The 21,804-nt window shown below is 53.7% G+C and overlaps 2 protein-coding genes across 2 annotated transcripts in view; one reads left to right on the top strand and one right to left on the bottom strand.

Moving 5' to 3' along the window:
• PLOD1 (procollagen-lysine,2-oxoglutarate 5-dioxygenase 1) overlaps positions 1-21,284 on the bottom strand; it is a 42,421-nt gene extending 21,137 nt beyond the window's left edge. Inside the window, exons 1-6 of the mRNA XM_050788212.1 lie at positions 20,793-21,284; positions 6,923-7,014; positions 5,084-5,217; positions 4,476-4,639; positions 2,614-2,726; positions 960-1,023 (exon numbers count right to left, since the gene is read on the bottom strand). Coding sequence (XP_050644169.1) covers positions 960-1,023; positions 2,614-2,726; positions 4,476-4,639; positions 5,084-5,217; positions 6,923-7,014; positions 20,793-21,228 — 1,003 coding nt within the window. The 5' untranslated portion in view covers positions 21,229-21,284. The remainder of the gene's footprint in view (positions 1-959; positions 1,024-2,613; positions 2,727-4,475; positions 4,640-5,083; positions 5,218-6,922; positions 7,015-20,792) is intronic.
• MAD2L2 (mitotic arrest deficient 2 like 2) overlaps positions 1-21,804 on the top strand; it is a 407,166-nt gene that overhangs the window by 114,635 nt on the left and 270,727 nt on the right. The gene's annotated exons all lie outside the window — the stretch shown is intronic.

Below are 21,804 nucleotides of genomic sequence, written 5' to 3'. Positions count from 1 at the left end.
GTCTCGCTCTGTCGCCGGGCTGGAGTGCAGTGGCCGGACCTCAGCTCACTGCAAGCTCCGCCTCCCGGGTTCCTGCCATTCTCCTGCCTCAGCCTCCCGAGTAGCTGGGACCACAGGCGCCCGCCACCTCGCCCCCGGCTAGTTTTTTGTATTTTTAGTAGAGACGGGGTTTCACCGTATTAGCCAGGATGGTCTCGATCTCCTGACCTCGTGATCCGCCCGTCTCGGCCTCCCAAAGTGCTGGGATTACAGGCTTGAGCCACCGCGCCCGGCCAGTGCTTCTTAACCCCCAGAAACCACAGGCAAAGGGCACACTGTTTCTGCATCTTTCTGGGAGCAGAGCCGTAGCTTTCATCAGATTCTCAAAAGGGCCATTTAGCCACAAAGTCAGCAATGAGTGGATCTGGTTCACTTCCCTTTTGGAAAGATAAGAAAACTGAGTCCCCTGTGGGGAGGAGGTGTGACTTGCTTGAGATCACTCAGGAAGACCTACGGCAAAGCAATGTCATCACCAGCCACAGACACGAGGCCAGACCCAGGGATGTTTGTGGCATCAAGGGTCAAGTAGCCTTTTGCTTCCCAAGCTGCCTATGCCACCAGCTGAGTTCCTGCCCCCAGCCTAGGACTGCTTCACCTGGAAGGTGGGAGGGCCGGGAAAGCAGGGAAGGAGCGCCCACCTGCAAGGACCTCGTATGCAGGGCAGGGGGTCCAGCACCTGCTGTGCACATCCCCCAACTCCTCCCAGACTGAATGCTCACCTGTCCCAGGCCCCCAAGAGAGACACGGCTCTGCGCCGGGACATCCAAGTGGTCCCTGGGGACCTAGGGATGAACCCAGTGACCTCCCAGCACAATGGCCAGAAAGAAGCAGCCCAGTTCTCCTCCTTGGGCGCAGGCTCTGCCAGGAATCCTTCCTATCACCCCTCTCAGGATCCACCCCTCCCCATGGGGGCTGCTCACCCAAAGCTCCATCCAGGTTCTGGAAGATACGGCAGCGGTGGTCCAGGGTGATATTGATCTGTTCCTGCACAAAAGAGGGTACCAGGCTGCAGCAGGGACAGGCCCTGGGGGGTCTCACCCACTGGGGGGAATTCCCCTCACAGTCTCACCCAGTGGGGGGAATCTGTCCCCCAGCCTCGGCCCTTTCTCCCCACACCTACTCTGCCATATCACATCAGGGCAGTTGGGTGCCCAGAGAAGGCCAGCAGCCAAGCTCCTGGGGTCTACAGTCTAGTGGCTCCATTCACAGAAAACCAGGGACTCTGAACTGGAAGGAATCTAAGAATGCAGCCGGCTCACCTACAACAACGACGGCCGTAAGAGTAACCAGCGCCTGCCAAGCACATAGCTACTCCAAATATTCTGTTTTTTGAGACAGAGTTTCCCTCTTGTCACCCAGGCTGGAATGCAGTGGCATGACCTTGGCTCACTGCAACCTCTGCCTCCTGGGTTCGAGCAATTCTCCTGCCTCAGCCTCCCGAGTAGCTGGGACTACAGGTGTGCACCACCATGCCTAATTTTTGTTGTTGTTGTATTTTTAGTAGAGATGGGGTTTTGCAATGTTGGGCAGGCTGGTCTCGAACTCCTGTCCTCAGGTGATCCACCCGCCTTGGCCTCCCAAAGTGCTGGGACGACAGGCATGAGCCACTGCGCCTGGCCACTACTCCAAATATTCTACACATGGGTCGGGTGCGGTGACTCACACCTGTCATTCCAGCACTTTGGGAGGCTGAGGCAGAAGGATCACTTGAACCTAGGAGTTTGAGACCAGCCTGGGTAACACAGCGAAATTTCATCTCTATAAAAAAATTTTAAGGGGGCGCATGCCTATAGTCCCAGCTACTCAGGAGGCTGAGGTGGGAGGATCGCTTGAGTCTGGGAGGCTGAGGCTGCAGTGAGCTATGTTTCTGCCACTGCACATCAGCCTGGGTGACAGTGAGACCCTATCTCAAATAAATAAATAAAATATTCTACATATATTAATCAATTTAATCCTGACAACATCTCTGTGAGAAAGTACTATCATTATTGCATTATTTTAATTTTAATTTTTTTATTTTTTTAATTAATTAATTAATTATTTTTGAGACAGAGTCTTGCTCTTGTTGCCCAGGCTGGAGCGCAATGGCATGATCTCGGCTCACTGCAACCTCCACCTCCCAGGTTCAAGCAGTTCTCCTGCCTCAGCCTCCTGAGTAGCTGGGATTACAGGCACCCGCCACCACACCCGGCTAATTTTTGTATTTTTAGTAGAGACAGGGTTTCATTATGTTAGCCAGGCTGGTCTCAAACTCCTGACCTCAGGTGATCCACCCACCTCGGCCTCCAAAAGTGCTGGGATTACAGGTGTGAGCCACCGCCTCTGGCCCATTATTGCATTTTATAACGGAAAAAACAAGGCACAGAGAAGCTGCCCGATGTCACACAACTAGTAAACAGTGAGCTGGGATTAGAACCCAGGCACCTTGGCCCTGAAGTCCTTATTCTGAACCACTGAACAATGCTGCCTCTAAGACACCAACCCGGAGGTTCAGGCCTGAGAGGAGCTGTTCCCATGCAGCCTGGCCAGTGGATCCCCAGTCCCCTCTCCTTTGGCCCACCCCCTGCCTCTTACCCTCTTCTCTGGGTCCAAGAAGATCTTGGTGTAAAACAGCTGGTCGCTGTCGCTGTCCTGGCCCTCCCACTCGGCCACCAGTTTGCTGAGGTTGGGGGCATAACCGATGAAGCCTGAAGGTTGGTGCGTGGGGACACCAAGACAGACCCTTAGCTTCCAGCCTGTAACCCAGGGGCCTCCTCCCACCCTTCCCTCTCATCCACTTCCACTCATATGCTCACAAACCCTGCCACCTCTCAGAAGTCCTGAATTGACAGGAGGTGGGGCTGCACGTTGGAAATGGGCCTGCCAGTGAATGCCACTTGTGAGTTCCTACTGACCCCAAGGATAATGGTGCCCACTAACCTGTACTGTTCAGTGCTGGGCACCACATAGGTGGTGAAGAAACGGATTGGGCGAGGAGCCCCCGGAGAGCAGGGCTGGGAGGATACAGGCCTGGTGCCCCTTCTTACAGTTATCTGGGAAACTTGGCCCAGAGAAGGGCAAGGCTGGGCCAAGCTCACACAGCGCCTTGGGGGCTGAGACCCGGCATAGTGGGAAAGCCCACATGGGCTCCTAGCTACAGTACAGACTGGTGACAGGCAACCACAAGAGTAATGGGACACCCCTACTCCTGGGCCTGCGCCAGGGCAAGGCCATCTGGACTGTGCTTACTCTGGACCAGTGGAAAAAAGTGTCTGTTCAGGGCAGATGGCAGATCCCCATCTGAGGTTGAAAAGAGGCCTGTGGATTTTATTCTCCATGCAGTGGAAAGTCATTAAGTGATGTGTGTGAATTTACATCTTATTTATTTATCTATCTATTTATAAGACGGAGTCTCGCTCTGTTGCCCAGGCTGGAGTACAGTGGCGCGATCTTGGCTCACTGTAAGCTCCGCCTCCCGGGTTCACGCCATTCTCCTGCCTCAGCCTCCTGAGTAGCTGGGACTACAGGCACCTGCCACCACGCCTGGCTAATTTTTTGTATTTTTAGTAGAGACAGGTTTTCATCATGTTAGCCAGGATGGTCTCGATCTCCTGACCTCGTGATCCGCCCACCTCGGCCTCCCAAATCGCTGAAATCACAGGTGTGAGCCACCACGCCTGGCCTTGGATTTGCATCGTTTAAAGACCCCTCTGGCTGCTGGATGGAGAATGGCCTGGAAGGGCATGAAGGTAGGGATTGGCAGAGCAGTAAGGAGGCTCCTACCGAGAGCCAGGAGCCCAGTGAGAATAGCGGCAGTGAACTGTGGGCCGGAGAGAGCAGATTCCAGAGATCTTTAAGAAGTAGGAGGCAGGTGGCCAGGTGTGGTGACTCACGCCTGTAATCCCAGCACTTTGGGAGGCCAAGGCAGGTAGATCACTTAAGGCCAGGAGTTCAAGACCCACCTGGCCAACATGGCAAAACCCCATCTCTACTAAATATACAAAAATTAGCTGGGCATAGTGGTGCATGCCTGTAATCCCAGCTACTTGGATGGCTGAGGCAGGAGGATTGCTTGAGCCCAAGAGGCGGAGGTTGCAGTGAGCCGAGATTGCACCACTGCACTCCAGCCTGGGCAACAGATTGAGATGCCATCTCAAAATTTAAAAAGTAGCAGACAGGTGACTGGCATTGGACAGTAGACTGGCATTGGAGGAGGGCAAGGGAGGAGTCAGGAGTGACTCCTGGGTCTGTCCGTGGGGCTGCGTGTCTGTTGAATGAGATGAGGAGAACTGCAGGGGAACACATTTGGGGTTGAAAATTCAGGAGCTCTATTCAGGACATTCTGCACTGGAGACCTGTGAGACACCCACATTGCACGTCAAACAAGGGGGGGTCCTCACAAAGGCAGGGGATCGACCCCTCTGCTGGGCCAAGCACCCTGTACCCAGGCCTCTCACCTCCAGAGCCCAGGAACCTCTTGCCATCGGAGACCACCGGATACTTGGCCTCCAGCCTGCGGTCTGGGTAGATGAGCTCCTCAGCAGAGAAGACCACCTGGCTCCTGGCCTGCCGGAACTTCTTCAGGAGCTCCCGGGGCCCCGATGCGAACAGCACGTCGTAGCTGTGGCCAGAGCAGCAAGAAGACGGAGCAGGGCAGGGGTGAGCAGGGGCCCAGTGAGGGCACAGACAGGGGGACCAGGGATCAAGTGCTCCACAAATGGCCCTCTGCCCACGCCAGCCTGGGCCACCATCTGGGAAACGGAACTGTCTGTCTGCAGCCCTGCCTGCCATGTTCCCACCCCAACCCTGGGCAGAGAGACGGTCCCCATAGCATGTCATTCTTCTCTTACTTAAAGTGGGCCCATCACACTCATGGGCCACCTCCTCTTTATCTTTTCACCAAGCTTGGGAATGGGCTTCACTAAGACCGGGAATGGACACCCTAAAACTAGGCAATCGTAGCTAGAGTGGTCCCCCTTCTTCCCCGATGTTCTGGGAGGGGCTCATTTTAGAATATTCTATCTTCCTCTGAGGGGCTTGGGCCAGGAAGCCCTGACCCACCTACCTGTCTGTGAAGAGAATGACCAGATCCTCCTTGTCTGCGTGCTTCTCCAGAGCTTTCTTCAGCAACCGGACCTTCTGCCCTCCACCTGCCGACGTCCCCTTCTCCACATTCCAGTCCTCCCCTAGGCCGAGCGCCTGGAGTGAAACACCCCTTAACATTGACTTTTGGTAAAGAAATATTTTCACAGGGCCGGGCGGGGTGGCTCATGCCGGTAATCCCAGCAGTTTGGGAGGCCGAGACGTGTGGATCAACTGAAGTCAGGAATTAAAGACTAGACTGGCCAACATGGCGAAACCCTGTCTCTACTAAAAACACAAAAATTAGCCAGGTGTGGTGGCACATGCCTCTAATTCCAGCTACTTGGGAGGCTGAGGCAGGAGAATTGCTTGAACCCGGGAGGTGAGGGTTCCAGTGAGCAGAAACCGCACCATTGCACTTCAGCCTGGGAGACAGAGCAAGACTCTGTCTCAAAAAAAGAGAAAAAGAAAGAAATATTTTTTTTGCTTCTGTGGGTCCAGCAACTCTGACCCTCCCCTGTAAGGAAACCATTCTCCACCTGTGTGACGCTTACCTGGCTCCTGGTGGTCATGTGACCATGCCTGTCCAATCAGAATGTCCCACCCTTCCTACCCCTCCCACACCGAGATTTGAGCATGTGACCCCAGCATGGCCTATCAGCATCTTCCCTGGGAGTGTTCTATCAAAAACAGAAAAGTCCGCAGACCTTTCACAAAAAGGAAAGGCTGTCTCCTTCTGCTGAAGTTGAGAAACTGGGGCACATGAATCTGTGGCTGGTGGTCATCTTGCCACCACAATGAAAACAAACAGGGCCTAGAGATGGAAAGACAAGGCCCTCACTTTGCTGCTTGAATCCCTGGATCCAGTCATGCCTGAAGCAACCCTCTCCTGCAACCCTCATTCATGTGAGCTAATACACTTGCTTGCTGACTTAATGCCAGTAGATTGCAAGCTCTGTGTAGGCAATGACATGTTCTGTATTGTCCATCACCCTATTGCCAGTGCCCAACCTTGTGCCTGACATAAGGAAGCACTCAGGATACTCGTCGCCCTGCAGGGCTCAGCCCCATGGACTGTACACAGAGGACACCAAGCCCATGCCAGTGGTCGACTGGGCATTAGCTCATGTTTCTTTTTCCTTTTTTTTTTTGTGACAGTTTCACTCTGTTGCCCAGGCTGGAGTGCAGTGACACCATCTCGGCTCACTGCAACCTCCACCTCCCGGGTTCAAGTGATTCTCCTGCCTCAGCCTCCCAAGCAGCTGGGATTACCGGTGTGTGCCATCATGCCCGGCTAATTTTTTTGGTATTTTTAGTAGAGACGGGGTTTCGCCATGGTTGGCCAGGCTGGTCTCAAACTCCTGACCTCAGGTGATGATCCAAAGTGGATCATCGGCCTCCCAAAGTGCTGGGAATACAGGTGTGAGCCCCAGCGCCAGACCACTCCTGTTTCTTTAGAGCAGTGTTTATAATACAGGGAAGATGTCTAGAGCACGCCCATCCCCAAATTACCTGGAGGAACTTGTGGAAATGCTGATCCCGAGGCCCTGTCCCCTAAACTACCCTCAGGTGAGACTCCTGCACACTAACATCTGAGCATTTCTCTAGCCAACTCTCCACCTCTCCCTCACCCCGTAGACTCATGCTGTGTCCTCTGCTGTGTCTTCCCATTCCCGACTCATTTTCATCCTTCAGGCTTCCAGAAGCCTCCCCTGTGACCCCACGTCTATCTCAAGAGCTGTGGTAGTTTGGAAACGGCACTAACTCCTAGATCCTCCTGCCTACCCCTCACTGTCTCTGCCTCGCCCAGGAAACCCCTTACCTGGATCTTGTAGTTGAAGAACTGAGCTGAGCGCTTGAAGCGACGGAATCCCTCGGTCTCCTTAGTGGCCACCGTGAGGACTAAAAGGTTGTCTGCAGACAGGGGAGGGTATGGTGAATGGGAATGGATGAGGGAGGTCACAGGGAGGTCTTTGTTCCCAGTGACCTGTCAAATTCTTTCAGAAAGTGTCTTCTTGGGCCCATCACAGAACAGGGCCCAGGGAGGATGATAGAGCAGGAAATAACCCAGGTTTCCTGAGTCTCCTCCAGGGCTCCCTCCACCCAGTAACTGACTGATATAGTTGGATATTTGTCCCCTTCAAATTGCACGTTGAAATGTGATCCCCAGTGTTGAAGGTGGGGCCCAGTGGGAGGTGTTTGGGTCACAGGGGCAGATCCCTCATGAATGGCTTGGTGCTATCTCCTTGGTAATGAGCGAGTTCTTGCTCTGAGTTCATGTGAGAGGTGGTTGGTTTTTATTTTTTTGAGACAGTCTCGCTCTGTCACCCAGGCTGGAATGCAGTGGCAGGATCTTGTCTCACTGCAACCTCCACCTCCTGGGTTCAAGCTATTCTCCTGCCTCAGCCTCCCAAGTAGCTGGGACTACAGGCAGGTGCCACCACACCTGGCTAATTTTTGTATTTTTAGTAGAGATGGTGCTTCACCACGTTGGCCAGGCTGGTCTTGAACCACTGACCTCTGGTGATCTGCTTAGGCCTCCCAAAGTGCTGGGATTACAGGCAAGAGTTACCGTCCTAGCCAAAAGAGCTGTTTTTTTTTGTTTGTTTGTTTGTTTTGTTTGTTTGTTTCAGTGCCACGATCTCAACTCACTGCAACCTCTGCCTCCTGAGTAGCTGGGACTACAGGCACTCGCCACCACACCCAGCTAATTTTTGTATTTTTAATAGAGGCGGGGTTTCACCATGTTGGGCCAGGCTGGTCTCAAACTCCTGACCTCAAATGATCTACATGCTTCGGCCTCCCAAAGTGCTGGGATTACAGGCATGAGCCACTGTGCCCAGCGGAGAGCTGGTTGTTTAAAAGAGCCTTGTATTTCTTCCTCTCTCTTGCTCCAGCTCTCACCATATGACATGCCTGCCATGAATCAAAGCTTTCTGAGGCCTCACTGGAAGCAGAACAGATGCTGGTGGTATGCTTGTACAGCCTACAGAACTGTGAGCCAGATAAACCTCTTTTCTTGAGAAATTACCCAGCCATGGGTACTTCTTTACAGCAACATGAAACAGACAAATACACTGACCAACGTGTCATGAAGCATGTGCTGTAGACAGGAGAGGTGTCTACACCCTGAATTATAGGACTGAGTTTCTGGCTTTAGAGGGCATGGAAGGAAGAATTTACTCTGAATGTTGACCACCAGGAAGATCTCTCTGGCCAATGATGCACATTAGCCCAGGGACAGCAAATACATGGCTCACAGGTCCCTGCTCTCCATGCCTAACCCAGGACAGACATTGCTAATCTATCCCAGTCTTTCCTGCTGAGTATCACATGGTTCTAGATTCTCCCAACACCATGCTTGAGGCTGTTACAACCAATGAGTCAGCCCAGAGTGGAAACTCACTTGAAATCCACTGCTCCACTCCCGACCTTTGGCCAGGGCAGCCATTCCTCCATTTTTAACAAGGAACCTCTCTCATGCTCTGCAGTGTGGCCTGCCTCTGCAACAGAACCTTCTGGAAATAACTCCCCAGAGAGCATCTCAGGGAGCCCTGGGGAAGCCCCTCCCAGAGCACACTTTGAAGCTGTGTTCTCTGAGAATTGAGGAGTCTGGAGCTAGCCTGCCTGGTTAGAATCCTAGCTCTGCTCCTTCATAGCCATGTGACCTGGGGCAAGTCCCTATCCCTTCTGAGGCTCAGTTTCCCCCTTGGAAAGCAGGGATAATAACAGTACCTACTTCTCAGGGCTGCTGGAGTAATTAAATGAGATCAGGCATGTAAAATCCTTATTGGGATTCTCGGCACACATGAAGAGGTATTACTGAAGGCCAGGCACAGTGGCTCACACCCATAATCCCAGCACTTTGGGAGGCTGAGGAGGGCGGATCTCCTGAAATCAGGAGTTCAAGAACAGCCTGGCCATCATGGTGAAACCCCATTTCTACTAAAAATACAAAAATTAGCTGGGCGTGGTGGCATGTGCCTGTAGTCCCAGCTACTCGGGAGGCTGAGACAGGAGAATTGCTTGAACCCAGAAGGTGGAGGTTGCAGTAAGCCAAGATCGCACCACCGCACTCCAGCCTGGGTGACAGAGTGAGACTCTGTCTTAAAAAAACAACAACAACAAAAAGAGGTATTACTGGTGCTGATTAATGAGAAGCAAATGCCTTGGCCTGGCATTCAAGGCCCTCTCTCATCTGGCGGGTGATATACTCATCCCTCTCCATCATGGGGGCCCTCCTCCAACTGGGGGGGTCTCTCCTTGCTGGGTTCCTCCCATCCTACCATGGCTCCCTCTGTGTCCTCTTTCTTGTTTTTGTTTTTTGTTTTGGGCAGGGGAACCCAATTTCACTCCCGTTGCCCAGGCTGGAGTGCAGAGGCACAATCATGGCTCACTGCAGCCTCAACTTCCTGCACTCAGGTGATCCTCCCACCTCGGCCTCCCGAGTAGCTAGGAGGGACTACAGGTGCACCACCATGCCCAGCTAAATTTTTTAGTGGAGATGAGGTTTTGCCATGTTGCTCAGGCTGGTCTGGAACTCCTGGCCTCAACCGATCTGCCCACCTCGGCCTCCCAAAGTGCTGGGATTACAGGCATGAGCCACCACACCCAGCATATGTCTCCTTTCTCTAACCTTCCTCCAGGTCCCAGGGCCAGTGACAATGACGTCCCTTCCACCTCTACGAAGCTTTCTCTGATTTCTCCTTTCCTCTCTGGCCTCCGAGCCACAGAGGCAAGACCCACACCGCGGTGCTCATCATTGTCTTAGCTCACTTAGGGTGAGTTTTAGCTCCCTGAGGGTCTGCAGCTTACACTTTTCACCTGGTGGCCAGAATGACAGCAGGCAGGTAAGGCCCTCCCCTCCCACCACCTCAGGAAGTCAGGAAGAACCTAGACTGCAGGAACAAAGGGGCCTGGCTTGCCAGAGCTGGTGGGGCAGGGGTAGCCAGGGAAGGATCTGGCCCCAGGGCAGGGGGCGGGCGCCAGGCGGCCCAGAAGAGATTGGCAGGGATCAGCTGGGGTCCTGGGGGAGGAGGGGGTGGATACACCAGGCACGTGTGGGAAGGAGAGGCCTCACCACCTGAACCCGGGATCCAGAAACAAGGGGTGCTGCTTACACTTGGGGAAGGGCTCCACCCAACTCCTGCCAGGACGGTGAAGTCTCCCCCCAGGAAAAGAGAACCAGAGCCACCAGCTCTGAGGCCCTCTTGTCAACATGGGGCTGCTGGGGACAGGAAGAGTGTCACATTTCATGGATGGAAAAAGCCAGCGTGAGAGCATGTGAGTGAGTGAGCATGTATCTGTGTGTGTGTGTGTGTGTGTGTGTGTGTGTGTGTGTGTGTGTGTGTGCATGCGCAATTCAGGATTCTTGATGGAACAGGCTCTTATAACTCCAGCAGCAGGGGTTGGGGAAGGGGATGGGGTGGCGTAGCTCAAAGCCCCTTTCTCAAGTTCCTGCTTCTCAATAACAGCAACAATAATGGCTTACCTTCATCAAGCATTTTCTATGTGCCAGACACATTTTTTTTTTTTCTTTGAGACAGAGTCTCGCTTTGTCACCCAGGCTGGAGTGCAGTGGCTAGATCTTGGCCCACTGCAATCTCTACCTCCTGGGTTCAAGTGATTCTCATGCCTCAGCCTCCCAAGTAGCTGGGATTACAGGTGCCAGCCACTATGCCCAGTTAATTTTTTGTATTTTTAGTAGAGATGGGGTTTCACCATGTTGGCCAGGCTGGTCTCAAACTCCTCCTGACCTCAAGTGATCAACCTGCCTCGGCCTCCCAACGTGCTGGGATTAGAGGCATGAGCCACTGTGCCCAACTTTTTTTTTTTTTTGATACAGATTCTGGCTCTGTCCCTGGGCTGGAGTACAGTGGTGTGATCTTGGCTCACTGCAACCTCCGCCTCCCGAGTTCAAGCAATTCTCCTACCTCAGTCTCCCAAGTAGCTGGGATTACAGGTGCACGCTGCCACACCCTGCTAATTTTTGTATATTTAATAGACACGGGGTTTCACTATGTTGGCCAGACTGGTCTCGAACTCCTGACCTCAGGTGATCTGCCTGCCCCAGCCTCCCAAAGTGCTGGAATTACAGGCATGAGCCACTGTGCCCAGCCAATGCTGTTCGAAGCACTTCACACATACTAACCCCCCACTTTCCAGTTAGGAAACCAAGGCTAGAACTGGCGAGTAATGTGCCCAAGGGAGCTAGGAAGCAGCAGCACCAGGACTTGGACACAAGCCTGAACCCGGAGTCTCCTCTCTTAACCTAAATGCATGCACTGCCCAGCCAGGGACAGTGGCCAGGCCATCTGTTGAGAGGGCCCTCTCCCTCTATCTATGTAAGGGAGCTGTCTAGCTGTGCCCTTCCCACATGCCCACTTTCCTCCGCATAACCTGTCTCTTCCCTGTTTTCCAGGGAAACAGTGCTGCTGAGAGCCCACACTGGGGCCTTAACAATCCCCAGGTTCCGTGGCTGGGCGCAGTGGCTCACGCCTGTAATAGCAGCACTTTGAGAGGTTGAGGCAGGGGGATCACCTGAGGTCAGGAGTTTGAGAGCAGCCTGGTCAACCTGGTGAAACCCTGTCTCTACTAAGAATATAAAAATTAGCCGGGCGTAGTGGCACATGCCTCTAATCCCAACTACTCGTGAGGCTGAGGCAAGAGAATCGTTTGAACCCAGGAGGCAGAGGCTGCAGTGAGCAGAGACTGTGCCATTGCACTCTGGCCTGGGCGACAAGAGCAAAATCCTGTCTCAAAAAAAGAAAAGGCTGGGCGCGGTGGCTCACGCCTGTAATCCCAGCACTTTGGGAGGCCGAGGCGGGCGGATCATGAGGTCAGGAGATAGAGATCATCCTAGCTAACACGGTGAAACCCCATCGCTACTAAAAATACAAAAAAAAAAAAAAAATTAGCCGGGCATAATGGCGGGCGCCTGTAGTCCCAGCCACTCAGGAGGCTGAGGCAGAAGAATGGCATGAACCTGGGAGGCGGAGCTTGCAGTGAGCCAAGATCATGTCACCACACTCCAGCCTGGACGACAGAGCGAGACTCCGTCTCAGAAAAAAAAAAAAAAAAAAAAAAAAGCCAGGAACGGTGGCTCACGCCTATAATATTAGCACTTTGGGAGGCCGAGGCAGGTGGATCACGAGGTCAAGAGTTCAAGACCAGCCTGGCCCAGATGGTGAAACCCTATCTCTACTAAAAATACAAAACTTAGCTGGGCATGGTGGTGGCGGGAGCCTGTGATCCCAGCTACTCGGGAGGCTGAGGCAGAGAACTGCTTGAACCCAGGAGGTAGAGGTTGCAGTGAGCCAAGATTGCGCCACTACACTCCAGCCTGGGCGACAGAGTGAGACTCTGTCTCAAAAACAAAAACAAAAAACAAAACAAACAAAAAAACTCCCGAGTTCCTTGGGCCACGCAGAGCCTGCCTCTCTGGTTGAGGAACCCACGTGATTGTCCAGTTCAGAGGGTCCCAAACCTGCCCACACATCAGCATCACAAGAGAAGTTGTGGAATCCAGGCTTCTAGGCCCTGGGGCTAGGGGTCTGAGATGGGCCCAGGAGTCTGGATTTTTCCTACCTTTCCCAGGTGATTTCTGATATCAAGCCACATTTGGGAATCACTGGTCCAGTCCATCCCCTTGGTCCCCTGACACTAGGCTGCAATGCAGGGGTCTGTCTGGGAGGCGGTTCACAAGAGAACTGAAGACAATCCCTCCAACAAGAGACCCTGGCATGACGTCCTAACATCCCCAAGAAAACAGCCTCAGTAAACCCAGCCTGCACCCCGTTCCCTTGACCTGTTGGCAACACACATTCCTTCCCCTAAAGAGGCCTCCAGTCTACCTCCTCCTGGAAGCCCTCCTTCATCTCATCCCATGTGGTCACTCCTTTGCACATGCAGTCTTGGTTTGCCCAGTAGTTGACGTATTGGTACAAACCTGCTCCTTCTCCCTCTGCCAGGCCAGAGCCACATCTTTATTTCCTTGGTCTCCCTCTCCCTCACCATGGCTGGGACTGGGCCTGACCAAGACACAGTGTACATTCTGGCCCTAAGCAGCAACGTGAGGCAGGCAGATCAGTTGAGATCAGAAATTTGAGACCAGCCTAGCCAACATGGTGAAACCCTGTCTCTATCAAAACTATAAAAATTAGCTAGGCTTGGTGGCAAGAGCCTGTAATCCCAGCTACTAGTAAGGCTGAGGCACGAGAATTGCTTGAACCCAGGAGGCAGAGGTTGCAGTGAGCCAGGGTCACGCCACCGTACTCCAGTCTAGGCAACAGGGTGAGGCTCTGTCTCAAAAAAAAAAAAAAAAAAAAAGGCCAGGCACAGTGGCTCACACCTGTAATCCCAGCACTTTGGGAGGCCAAGGAGGGCGGATCACCTGAGGTCAGGAATTCAAGTCCCACCTGGCCAACATGGCAAAACCCCGTCTCTACTAAAAATATAAAAATTAGCCAGGCAGTGGTGCATTTTACATGGTGCAAGTTATACCATGGTGCCTGTAATCCCAGCTACTTGGGAGGCTAAGGCAGGAGAATCACTTGAACCCAGGAGGCAGAGGTTGCAGTGAGCCAAGATCGTGCCACAGCACTCCAGCCCAGGAGACAGAGTGAAACTCTGTCTCAAAAAAAAAAAAAAAAAAAAGCAGCAACATGGGAAGGTGATTTCAGGAAGAGCCACCACCACTGAACCCCTGTGAGATACTGTGTGCTGTATGTGGCATGTTATATTCATTATCTTATTTAACGGTCAACACTATATGAGGAAGGTGATATTTTTATCCCTGCTTCTTCAGGTGAGGAAACTGAGGCACAGAGAGGCTAAATACCTGGCCCAAAGTCACAGAATCTTTTTTTTTTTTTTTTTTTGAGACGGAGTCTCGCTCTGTCTCCCGGGCTGGAGTTGCAGTGGCCGGATCTCAGCTCACTGCAAGCTCCGCCTCCCGGGTTCACGCCATTCTCCTGCCTCAGCCTCCCGAGTAGCTGGGACTACAGGCGCCGCCACCTCACCCGGCTAGTTTTTTTTGTATTTTTTTTTTTAGTAGAGACGGGGTTTCACCATGTTCACCAGGATGGTCTCGATCTCCTGACCTCGTGATCCACCCGTCTCGGCCTCCCAAAGTGCTGGGATTACAGGCTTGAGCCACCGCGCCCGGCCAAGTCACAGAATCTTTAGGTGAAATGGGAATGAATTGGCATTCTAAAAGCCCGTCCTCTTGTCTTCATTTCCCTGTCCAAGAGCCCAACATCCTAAAATGACAGAGACTCCTGGTTGCAGATAGAAGCCAGGGCTTCCAGCCACCTTCCCTCTGGCCTCTGCAGCAGGAGCACTCAACTCCAGTCACATGGTGAGGTCTTTTCCCAGCTCACTGTTAGGCCAGGCCAGAGAAACCCTTAAGGCATGGATGTGGAAGATTCATTTTCAAGCACCAAGGCCCCTCCCACCTGCTTTCTGTCTGGTCCAGCCAGCTGCCTTGGGCTAAGGCCAAGGCCTGGCACCCAGAGCTCTCAGCCCTCCCCACCTTCTTCTGCCCAAAGTCCAGCAATGACTTCCCCAGATGAACCCGTGATCAGCAGAAATCAATGAGAGACAATAGCGGGGGTGCTAAAGACAGATTGCTGGGCAGGGAACTTAGCCTCTCTGTGCCTCAGTTTCCTCATCTGTAAAATGGGAATAATACAGATGATAGTACCTCCCTCCAGAGACTTTCATGAGGATTCAATGAGCTGATGTCGTAAAGCGCTTGGCACAGTGCCTGCCTTGGTAGTTGTGGGGGTTCTAGCGACAGGGTGCCTCCCCTAAAAAGGGGAGCTGTGTCTTGGTAGGTGCTGCCCTGGGGGTCAGGAATAAAGGGGAGCTGCCTTCCTGAGAGCAAGAATGATGCAGAGGGCAGGGTGGCTCATGCCTGTAATGCCAGCACTTAGGGAGACCAAGGCAGAAGGCTTAATTGAGGCCCTGAGTTCAAGACCAACCTGGGCAACAAAGTGAAACCCTGTCTCTATGAAAAATTAAAAAATAAGCCAGGTGTGGTGGCACGCACCTGTAGTCCCAGCTACTCAGGAAGCTAAGGCGGGAGGATTGCTTAAGCCCAGGAGGTGAAGGCTGCAGTGAGCTATAATCATGCCACTGGGCCACAGGAATTAGCCAGGTGCAGTGGCTCACACCTATAATCCCAGCCTTTGGGAGGCCAAGGTGGGTATGATCACTTGAGCCTGAGTGTTCAAGACCAGCCCAGGCAACACAGTGAGACCCTGTCTGTACAAAAAAATAAAATTTAGAAAAACTTTTAAGAAAAGAATGATGTGGGCGGTAGCTCACGCCTGTAATCCTAGCACTTTGGGAGGCCAAGGAGGGTGGATCACCTGAGGTCAGGAGTTTGAGAACAGCCTGGCCAACATGGAGAAACCCTGTCTCTACTGAAAATACAAAAATTAGCCGGGCATGGTGGCGGGCACCTATAATCCCAGCTACTCGGGAGGCTAAGGCAGGAGAATTGCCTGAACCCAGGGGGCAGAGGTTGCAGTGAGCTGAGATGGTACCATTTCACTCCAGCCTGGGTGAGCGAGACTCCGTTTCAAAAAAAAAAAAGAGAAAGAAAAAGAAAAGAATATGTGGACTGAGGGTGAGTGCTTGGTTGGGACGTGCCTATGTGATGAGCTCCTGGAAGAACGGGACCTTCTGGGCACCCCTGGTTTGACTGTGCCAGCAGATGCCCCCTCCTCCCCAAGCAGTCCCAGCCCAAGGCGTGGGTGGTCACTGTGTGGCCTGAGTCAAAGCGCAGTCATGACACACCCAGTCTGCTCTCTGGGGAGGCGGGAATGAATGAAGACCTTCCGCCCTCCCCCCTCCCCCATCCTTCATCCCCACCCCAGGCTTGAACGGAAGCCAGGAACAGGGTCTGGCAGGAACTAGGGATGCCCAGCACCTGGGAGCCAACCTTGGCCTCCCCCGGGCCAGCTGCCCACTTAGGTCTCCCCAGACCCGGCCCCACCCCCACACCATCCAGTGCAGCCTGCCTGACTCCCGGGACCCTTCTGTTCTCTAGTAGGGAACAGCATGACCTGAACGCCCAGCTGAGCCTCTGATCTCTGCAGCTGTCCTTCCCTCACTGTGGCCAAACCAAGGCCTACAGGGAAAGGCAGGAGCTGGAGATCTGCTAAAAGTTTCTGCAAACGGGAGGAAGGGCCGTGGTACATCTGGCCTCGGCTCTAGGGACATCTGCCTGTTTGGATGTTGCCTTTTATTCCCCCAGTTCCCTGTGATGGAAGATGTTGCTTTGCTGAAGCCTCCTTGTGTCTCCCATCTTGTTCTGGAAGCCTCCACAGGATGGCACAATATCTCTTCCCTCAGACACGGGGTGTCTACTGAGGCGAGGTGCTCTATACCCCCCTCCGACTGGGAGCCCCCTAAAAGTGAAAACAGTCCATGTTTCTCTCCATGCACCAAAGCCATGGGTTTTGGGTGAGGGGACAGACAAGCTGCCGACAGCACCCCACCCACCTCACTCCCCAAGACTCCACAACAAATCCCCTCCCCTACTCCGGCTGAATCCACCTCAGTAGCTGACCCTCCCATCCACCTGCCAGGGAAAGGGAAGAGCTGGCCTCTCTGGGGGGCTGCTGGGCTGCCCCCCACCAAACACATACACTAGTCAGTGGGCTGCTTAGGCAATGCCTGCAGGGAAGATGAGCAATCCACTCTGTCCTGTCCAGCTGGCTGAAGGTCACGCCTCAGCTGGGTCTGGGGGAGCTGAGCAGGCTCCCCCAGGCAGCATTTCCAGGCAATAGCACCCCCTTCCCATCCAGAGGTGCAGAAATGAACAGTAGATCTGAGTTCCAGACAACGACCCCACCCCCAACCAGCTCTGGCAACGAGAGACCAGATGTTTAACCTTCCAGGGCCTCAGTCTTCCCATCTCCAAAATGGGGTTGATGATTCCTTACTCATCAAAGGGATCCTGGCCAGGCGTGGTGGCTCACGCCTGTAATCCCAGCACTTTGGGAAGCCGAGGTGGGCAGATTGCTTGAGGTCAGGAGTTTGAGACCAGCCTGGCCAACACTGCAAAACCCGTCTCTACTAAAAATACAAAAATTAGACAGGCATGGTGGCACATGCCTGTGATCCCAGCTACTTGGGAGGCTGAGACAGGAGAATCGCTTGAACCCTGGAGGCGGAGGCTGCAGTGAGCTGAGATCGTGTCATTGCACTCTAGCCTGGGCAACAAAGTGAGACTCTGTCTCAAAAAAAAAGAAAAAAAAAAAGAAGGAAAGAAAACGAAAAATTGAAAAAAAAAAGGAAAACAGGTAAGGATCCAAATGGAGAAGGGAAGCAAAGGCGCAACTCAGACTGGCCTGACATTAGCCCCAGGCCTGGGGATCCGCTCTCTCGTGCATCAGTGAGCACAGATGTGCTTACTATCTACCAGGTGCTCTACCTGGGTTACATCAGCAGCACACTGATCCTGTCCTCCGCCCACAGCAGCACCCTCTGTGAAGGCTTCCTCAGATCTGCTCTGCCCTCCTCCTGTCACTTGCTGGGGATCAGGGTGCCTAACGCCCTGTCATCAGTCTGGTCCCTCTACAATTCAACTTCCCAGGCTTCATCGTGGGCAGCTAAGGTTTCTCTCCTGGGATGGTCTGGGATGCAGGCAGCCCATGTCAGCAGAAGCAGGGGTATCAAAGGCCCAGAAAACAAGGCCACAACAGGGCTCCTGGCCAGTGAGGGGACCCAGGCCGAGAGCCCTTTGCACGGCCCGGTGGTGAGCGTTTCCGTCACTGGACTTTCTGAGCTGTTTTACTGCCCTGCTGTAAGCCAGCAGCCCTGGGCCCGGGAGAGAAAATGCCCTTTGCCGAGGGCCTTTCATGGGCCAGGCATTGAGCTGAACTCTCCCCAACTTCATCCCCTGAAATCCTTGTTAGAACTCCAGGCGTGAGGTAGTATCACCAGGTCTTGCAGGCTAGAACACCAAACCTCACAGAGAGCAAGCAGCGCCGGCTTTACCACTGGGAGACGTGGGGCCTTGGGCACAACCTGGCCCAAGGGAGGTACTCAAGAAATGGCAGTTCCTGGCCGGGCGCGGTGGCTCAAGCCTGTAATCCCAGCACTTTGGGAGGCCGAGACGGGCGGATCACGAGGTCAGGAGATCGAGACCATCCTGGCTAACACAGTGAAACCCCGTCTCTACTAAAAAATACAAAAAACTAGCCGGGCGAGGTGGCGGGCGCCTGTAGTCCCAGCTACTCGGGAGGCTGAGGCAGGAGAATGGCGTGAACCCGGGAGACGGAGCTTGCAGTGAGCCGAGATGCGGCCACTGCACTCCAGCCTGGGCGACAGAGCGAGACTACGTCTCCAGAAAAAAAAAAAAAAAAAAAAAAAAAAAGAAATGGCAGTTCCTGGCCGGGCGCGGTGGCTCACGCCTGTAATCCCAGCACTTTGGGAGGCCGAGGCAGGTGGATCACCTGAGATCAGGAGTTTGAAACCAGCCTGACCAACATGGTAAAACCCCGTCTCTACTAAAGATACAAAAATTAGCTGAGCGTCGTGGTATCTGCCTGTAATACCAGCCACTAGGGAGACTGAGGCAGAAGAATCACTTGAACCTGGGAGGCGGAGGTTGCAGTGAGCCGAGATTGCACCATTGGACTCTAGCCTGGGCAACAAGAGTGAAACTCTGTCTCACAAAAAAAAAAAAAAGAAAGAAATGGTGGTTCCTGGCTGGGTGCAGTGGCTCCCGCCTGTAATCCCAGCACTTTGGGAAGCCGAGGCAGGAGGATCACGTGAGGTCAGAAGTTTGAAACCAGCCTGGCCAACATGGTAAAACCTCGTCTCTTCTAAAAATACAAAAATTAGCTGGGCATGATGGTGCAGGCGTGTAATCCCAAACTAGTCTGGAGGCTGACACACGATAATTGCTTGAACCCAGGAGGCAGAGGTTGCAGTGAGCCGAGGTCACACCACTGTACTCTAGCCTGGGAGACACAGCAAAACTCTGTCTCAAAAAACAAAAAAAACCCAACAACAACAAAAAAAGAAAGAAATGGTGGTTCCCATCCCTGACCCAAAGACCCAAGGGTCCCAGAACCCAGGATCCTTCTAGTGGTACAGTTTCAGGTTCTCCAAGAGGGTAGGCTGAAGGAGGAGAACGCCACGGAAGCTACCGTCAGTTCTGCTTGGCTTTGCTGGGACTGTCTGCAGTCTATGCCCTTCTCGGGACAGCCCTGCAGAGGGCCCATGCCAGGGAGGGCTGGGGAGGAGGGAAGCACCCACTCAGGACAGTGGGACACACACTGCAATCCAGTCGGCCTTGAGGAAGTAGAAGGAGTGCTAGACTGGTGCCCAGCTGACCTCGGACCAGCCACCTCTGTCTGGACCACCCTGGACAGTCACTTCATCTGTCTGGGCCTCAGTTTCCTCAAGTATAAACTGCAGAGAGGGCCAGGCGCGGTGACTCACACCTGTAATCCCAGCACTTTGGGAGACCAAGGTGGGCAGATCACCTGAGGTCAAGAGTTCAAGACCAGCCTGGTCAACATGGTGAAACCCCATCTCTACTAAAAATACAAAAATTAGCCGGCGTGGTGGCACATGTCTGTGATCCCAGCTACCTGGGAGGCTGAGGTACAGGAATTGCTTGAACCGGCTGGGCGTGATGGCTCACGCCTGTAATCCAAAGACTTTGGGAGGCCAAGGCAGGCGGATCACGAGGTCAGAAGTTCAAGATCAGCCTGGCCAGCATGGTGAAACTCCATTTCAACTAAAAATAGCTAGGCATGGTGGCGTGTGCCTGTAATCCCAGCTACTTGGGAGGCTGAGGCAGGGGAAACACTTGAACCCGAGAGGTAGAGGTTGCAGTGAGCTGAGATTGCACCACTGCACTCCAGCCTGGGCGACAGAGCAAGACTCCATCTCAAAAAAAAAAAAAAAAAAATCGCCTCTACCTGGGAGGCAGAGGTTGCAGTAAGGCAAGATCACACACTGCATTCCAGCCTGGGCGACAGAGCAAGACTCCGTCTCAAAAATAAATTAATTAATTAAATAAAATAAAAAAATAAACTGCAGAGAGGAAGACCACCCTGGCAGGGGCTCAGCAGACCACAGGGGACATGGGTGAAAGCACAAACTGCTCCACAAAGTGAGCCACACCTTCCACCCCCATCCCTCCCCTGTCCCCCTCAAGACCCCTCACTCCCATGGTCATGAGGCCTCCTGGCTCTGGAACCAGACACCTGGGTGGGTGGGGTAAATCCTGGTTCCAAGGCCCACAAGTTGTATGATCTTGGGCAAGTGAATGAACTCTGGAGCCTCAGTTTGCCCAGCTGGAAAACGGGGATAATAGAAGGAAACACTTACCAGGGTAGCAATCATGCCTAACTGATGCCTTGCCCATAGTGAGCACTCCGCAGAATAGCCATTGCCGGTTATTATTATGAGAACTATTATTATTTGAGCCTTTCTGTGCTGAATGGAACTCAGCTGTCACCCTTTCTTTCCCGAAGGAGGAACCGCAGCCCCAAGAGGGGAAGTGATTTGTTCAAGTCACCAGGGAGTAAGTGGACGAGGAACCGGAACCCAGACTCCCTCTCCAGCCCAGGCCTCCCATTCAGGTCGTTCCCAGGGAGGCAGCCCGGGACCAGACCTCCCGCCCGGATCCGCGCTCCCGCCCCCGGCCTTCGCTCCCTCACCCTCCGGCTTGGCGTCGCCCTTCGCTTCAGCCAGCAGCAGCCAGCCCAGCGGGGCCAGGAGCAGCAGGGGCCGCATGGCCGAGGTATGAGGATGATCGGCCGACCCCGGCGGCGCTCGCAGGGCTGGAAACTTCGCGACGGGGCCGCAGGTCCCGCTGCCACGCACTGGGCCCGCCCCGGGGGCGGCAACGCCCCGCCCCTCCACGCCCTCCCAGCCGCCTTCCCCGGGGGGAGGGTTTTTCTGCAGATGTGCCCAAGCCCTGGCCTCTCCCTGTCGGGGCAGCTCCCACCGCCTGTCTGTGCAGCTCCCGGGACTTCTGCCAGGCCCTGCCTCCTCCTTCCCTTCTCTGGGGGGTTCACTCCGACCAGGAAGAGGGCGGTGAGAGGAGGGCGAGGCCACGATTTCTAGACCCCAGGTTCTGGGCCGACGCTCCATGGCATCGATAACCGTGAGCCCCTGTTTGCTCGCCTGAAAAGTGGGGCTTATGATAGCGTCTGTTCATTGGGTCTTGCACGGGTTAATGGCGATACCTGTAGCGCACTTAGAGCAACCCCAGGTCAAGCTCCAAGGAAGTCAGTTTTCATGATTTCATTAGACCTTCCCCAAACCCAAGAGGTGAGGGTGGGCAGGGATGCGTTCAGAGACACAGACACTCCTACGTGGCCCACCCAGGCACTGGAAATGCAGGAAGCCCGTCTCCATTCTCACCAAAAGGCTATCACTTGATCTACCTTTGTGTCCCTGGGAGGCAAACCTCTGAGCCAAGGAAAGTCTCGCTTCTGAGGTTTTTTTGTTGTTGTTTTGTTTTGTTCCATTTTTTTCAGGCAAAGTTGCGTTCAGTTGCGCAGGCTGGAGTGCAGTGGCATGATCACCACTCACTGCAGCCTCAACCTCCCGGGCTCAAGTGATCTTCCCATCTCAGCCTCCCGAGTAGGTGGGATCACAGGCCTGAGCCACCATCCCTGGCTAATTTTTCTACTTTTTTTTTTTTTTTTTTTTGAGACGGAGTTT

The sequence above is a fragment of the Macaca thibetana genome, chromosome 1 (assembly GCF_024542745.1).
Source record: "Macaca thibetana thibetana isolate TM-01 chromosome 1, ASM2454274v1, whole genome shotgun sequence".
Taxonomy (NCBI): Eukaryota; Metazoa; Chordata; class Mammalia; order Primates; family Cercopithecidae; genus Macaca; species Macaca thibetana.
This window is presented reverse-complemented; position numbering and strand designations above follow the sequence as displayed.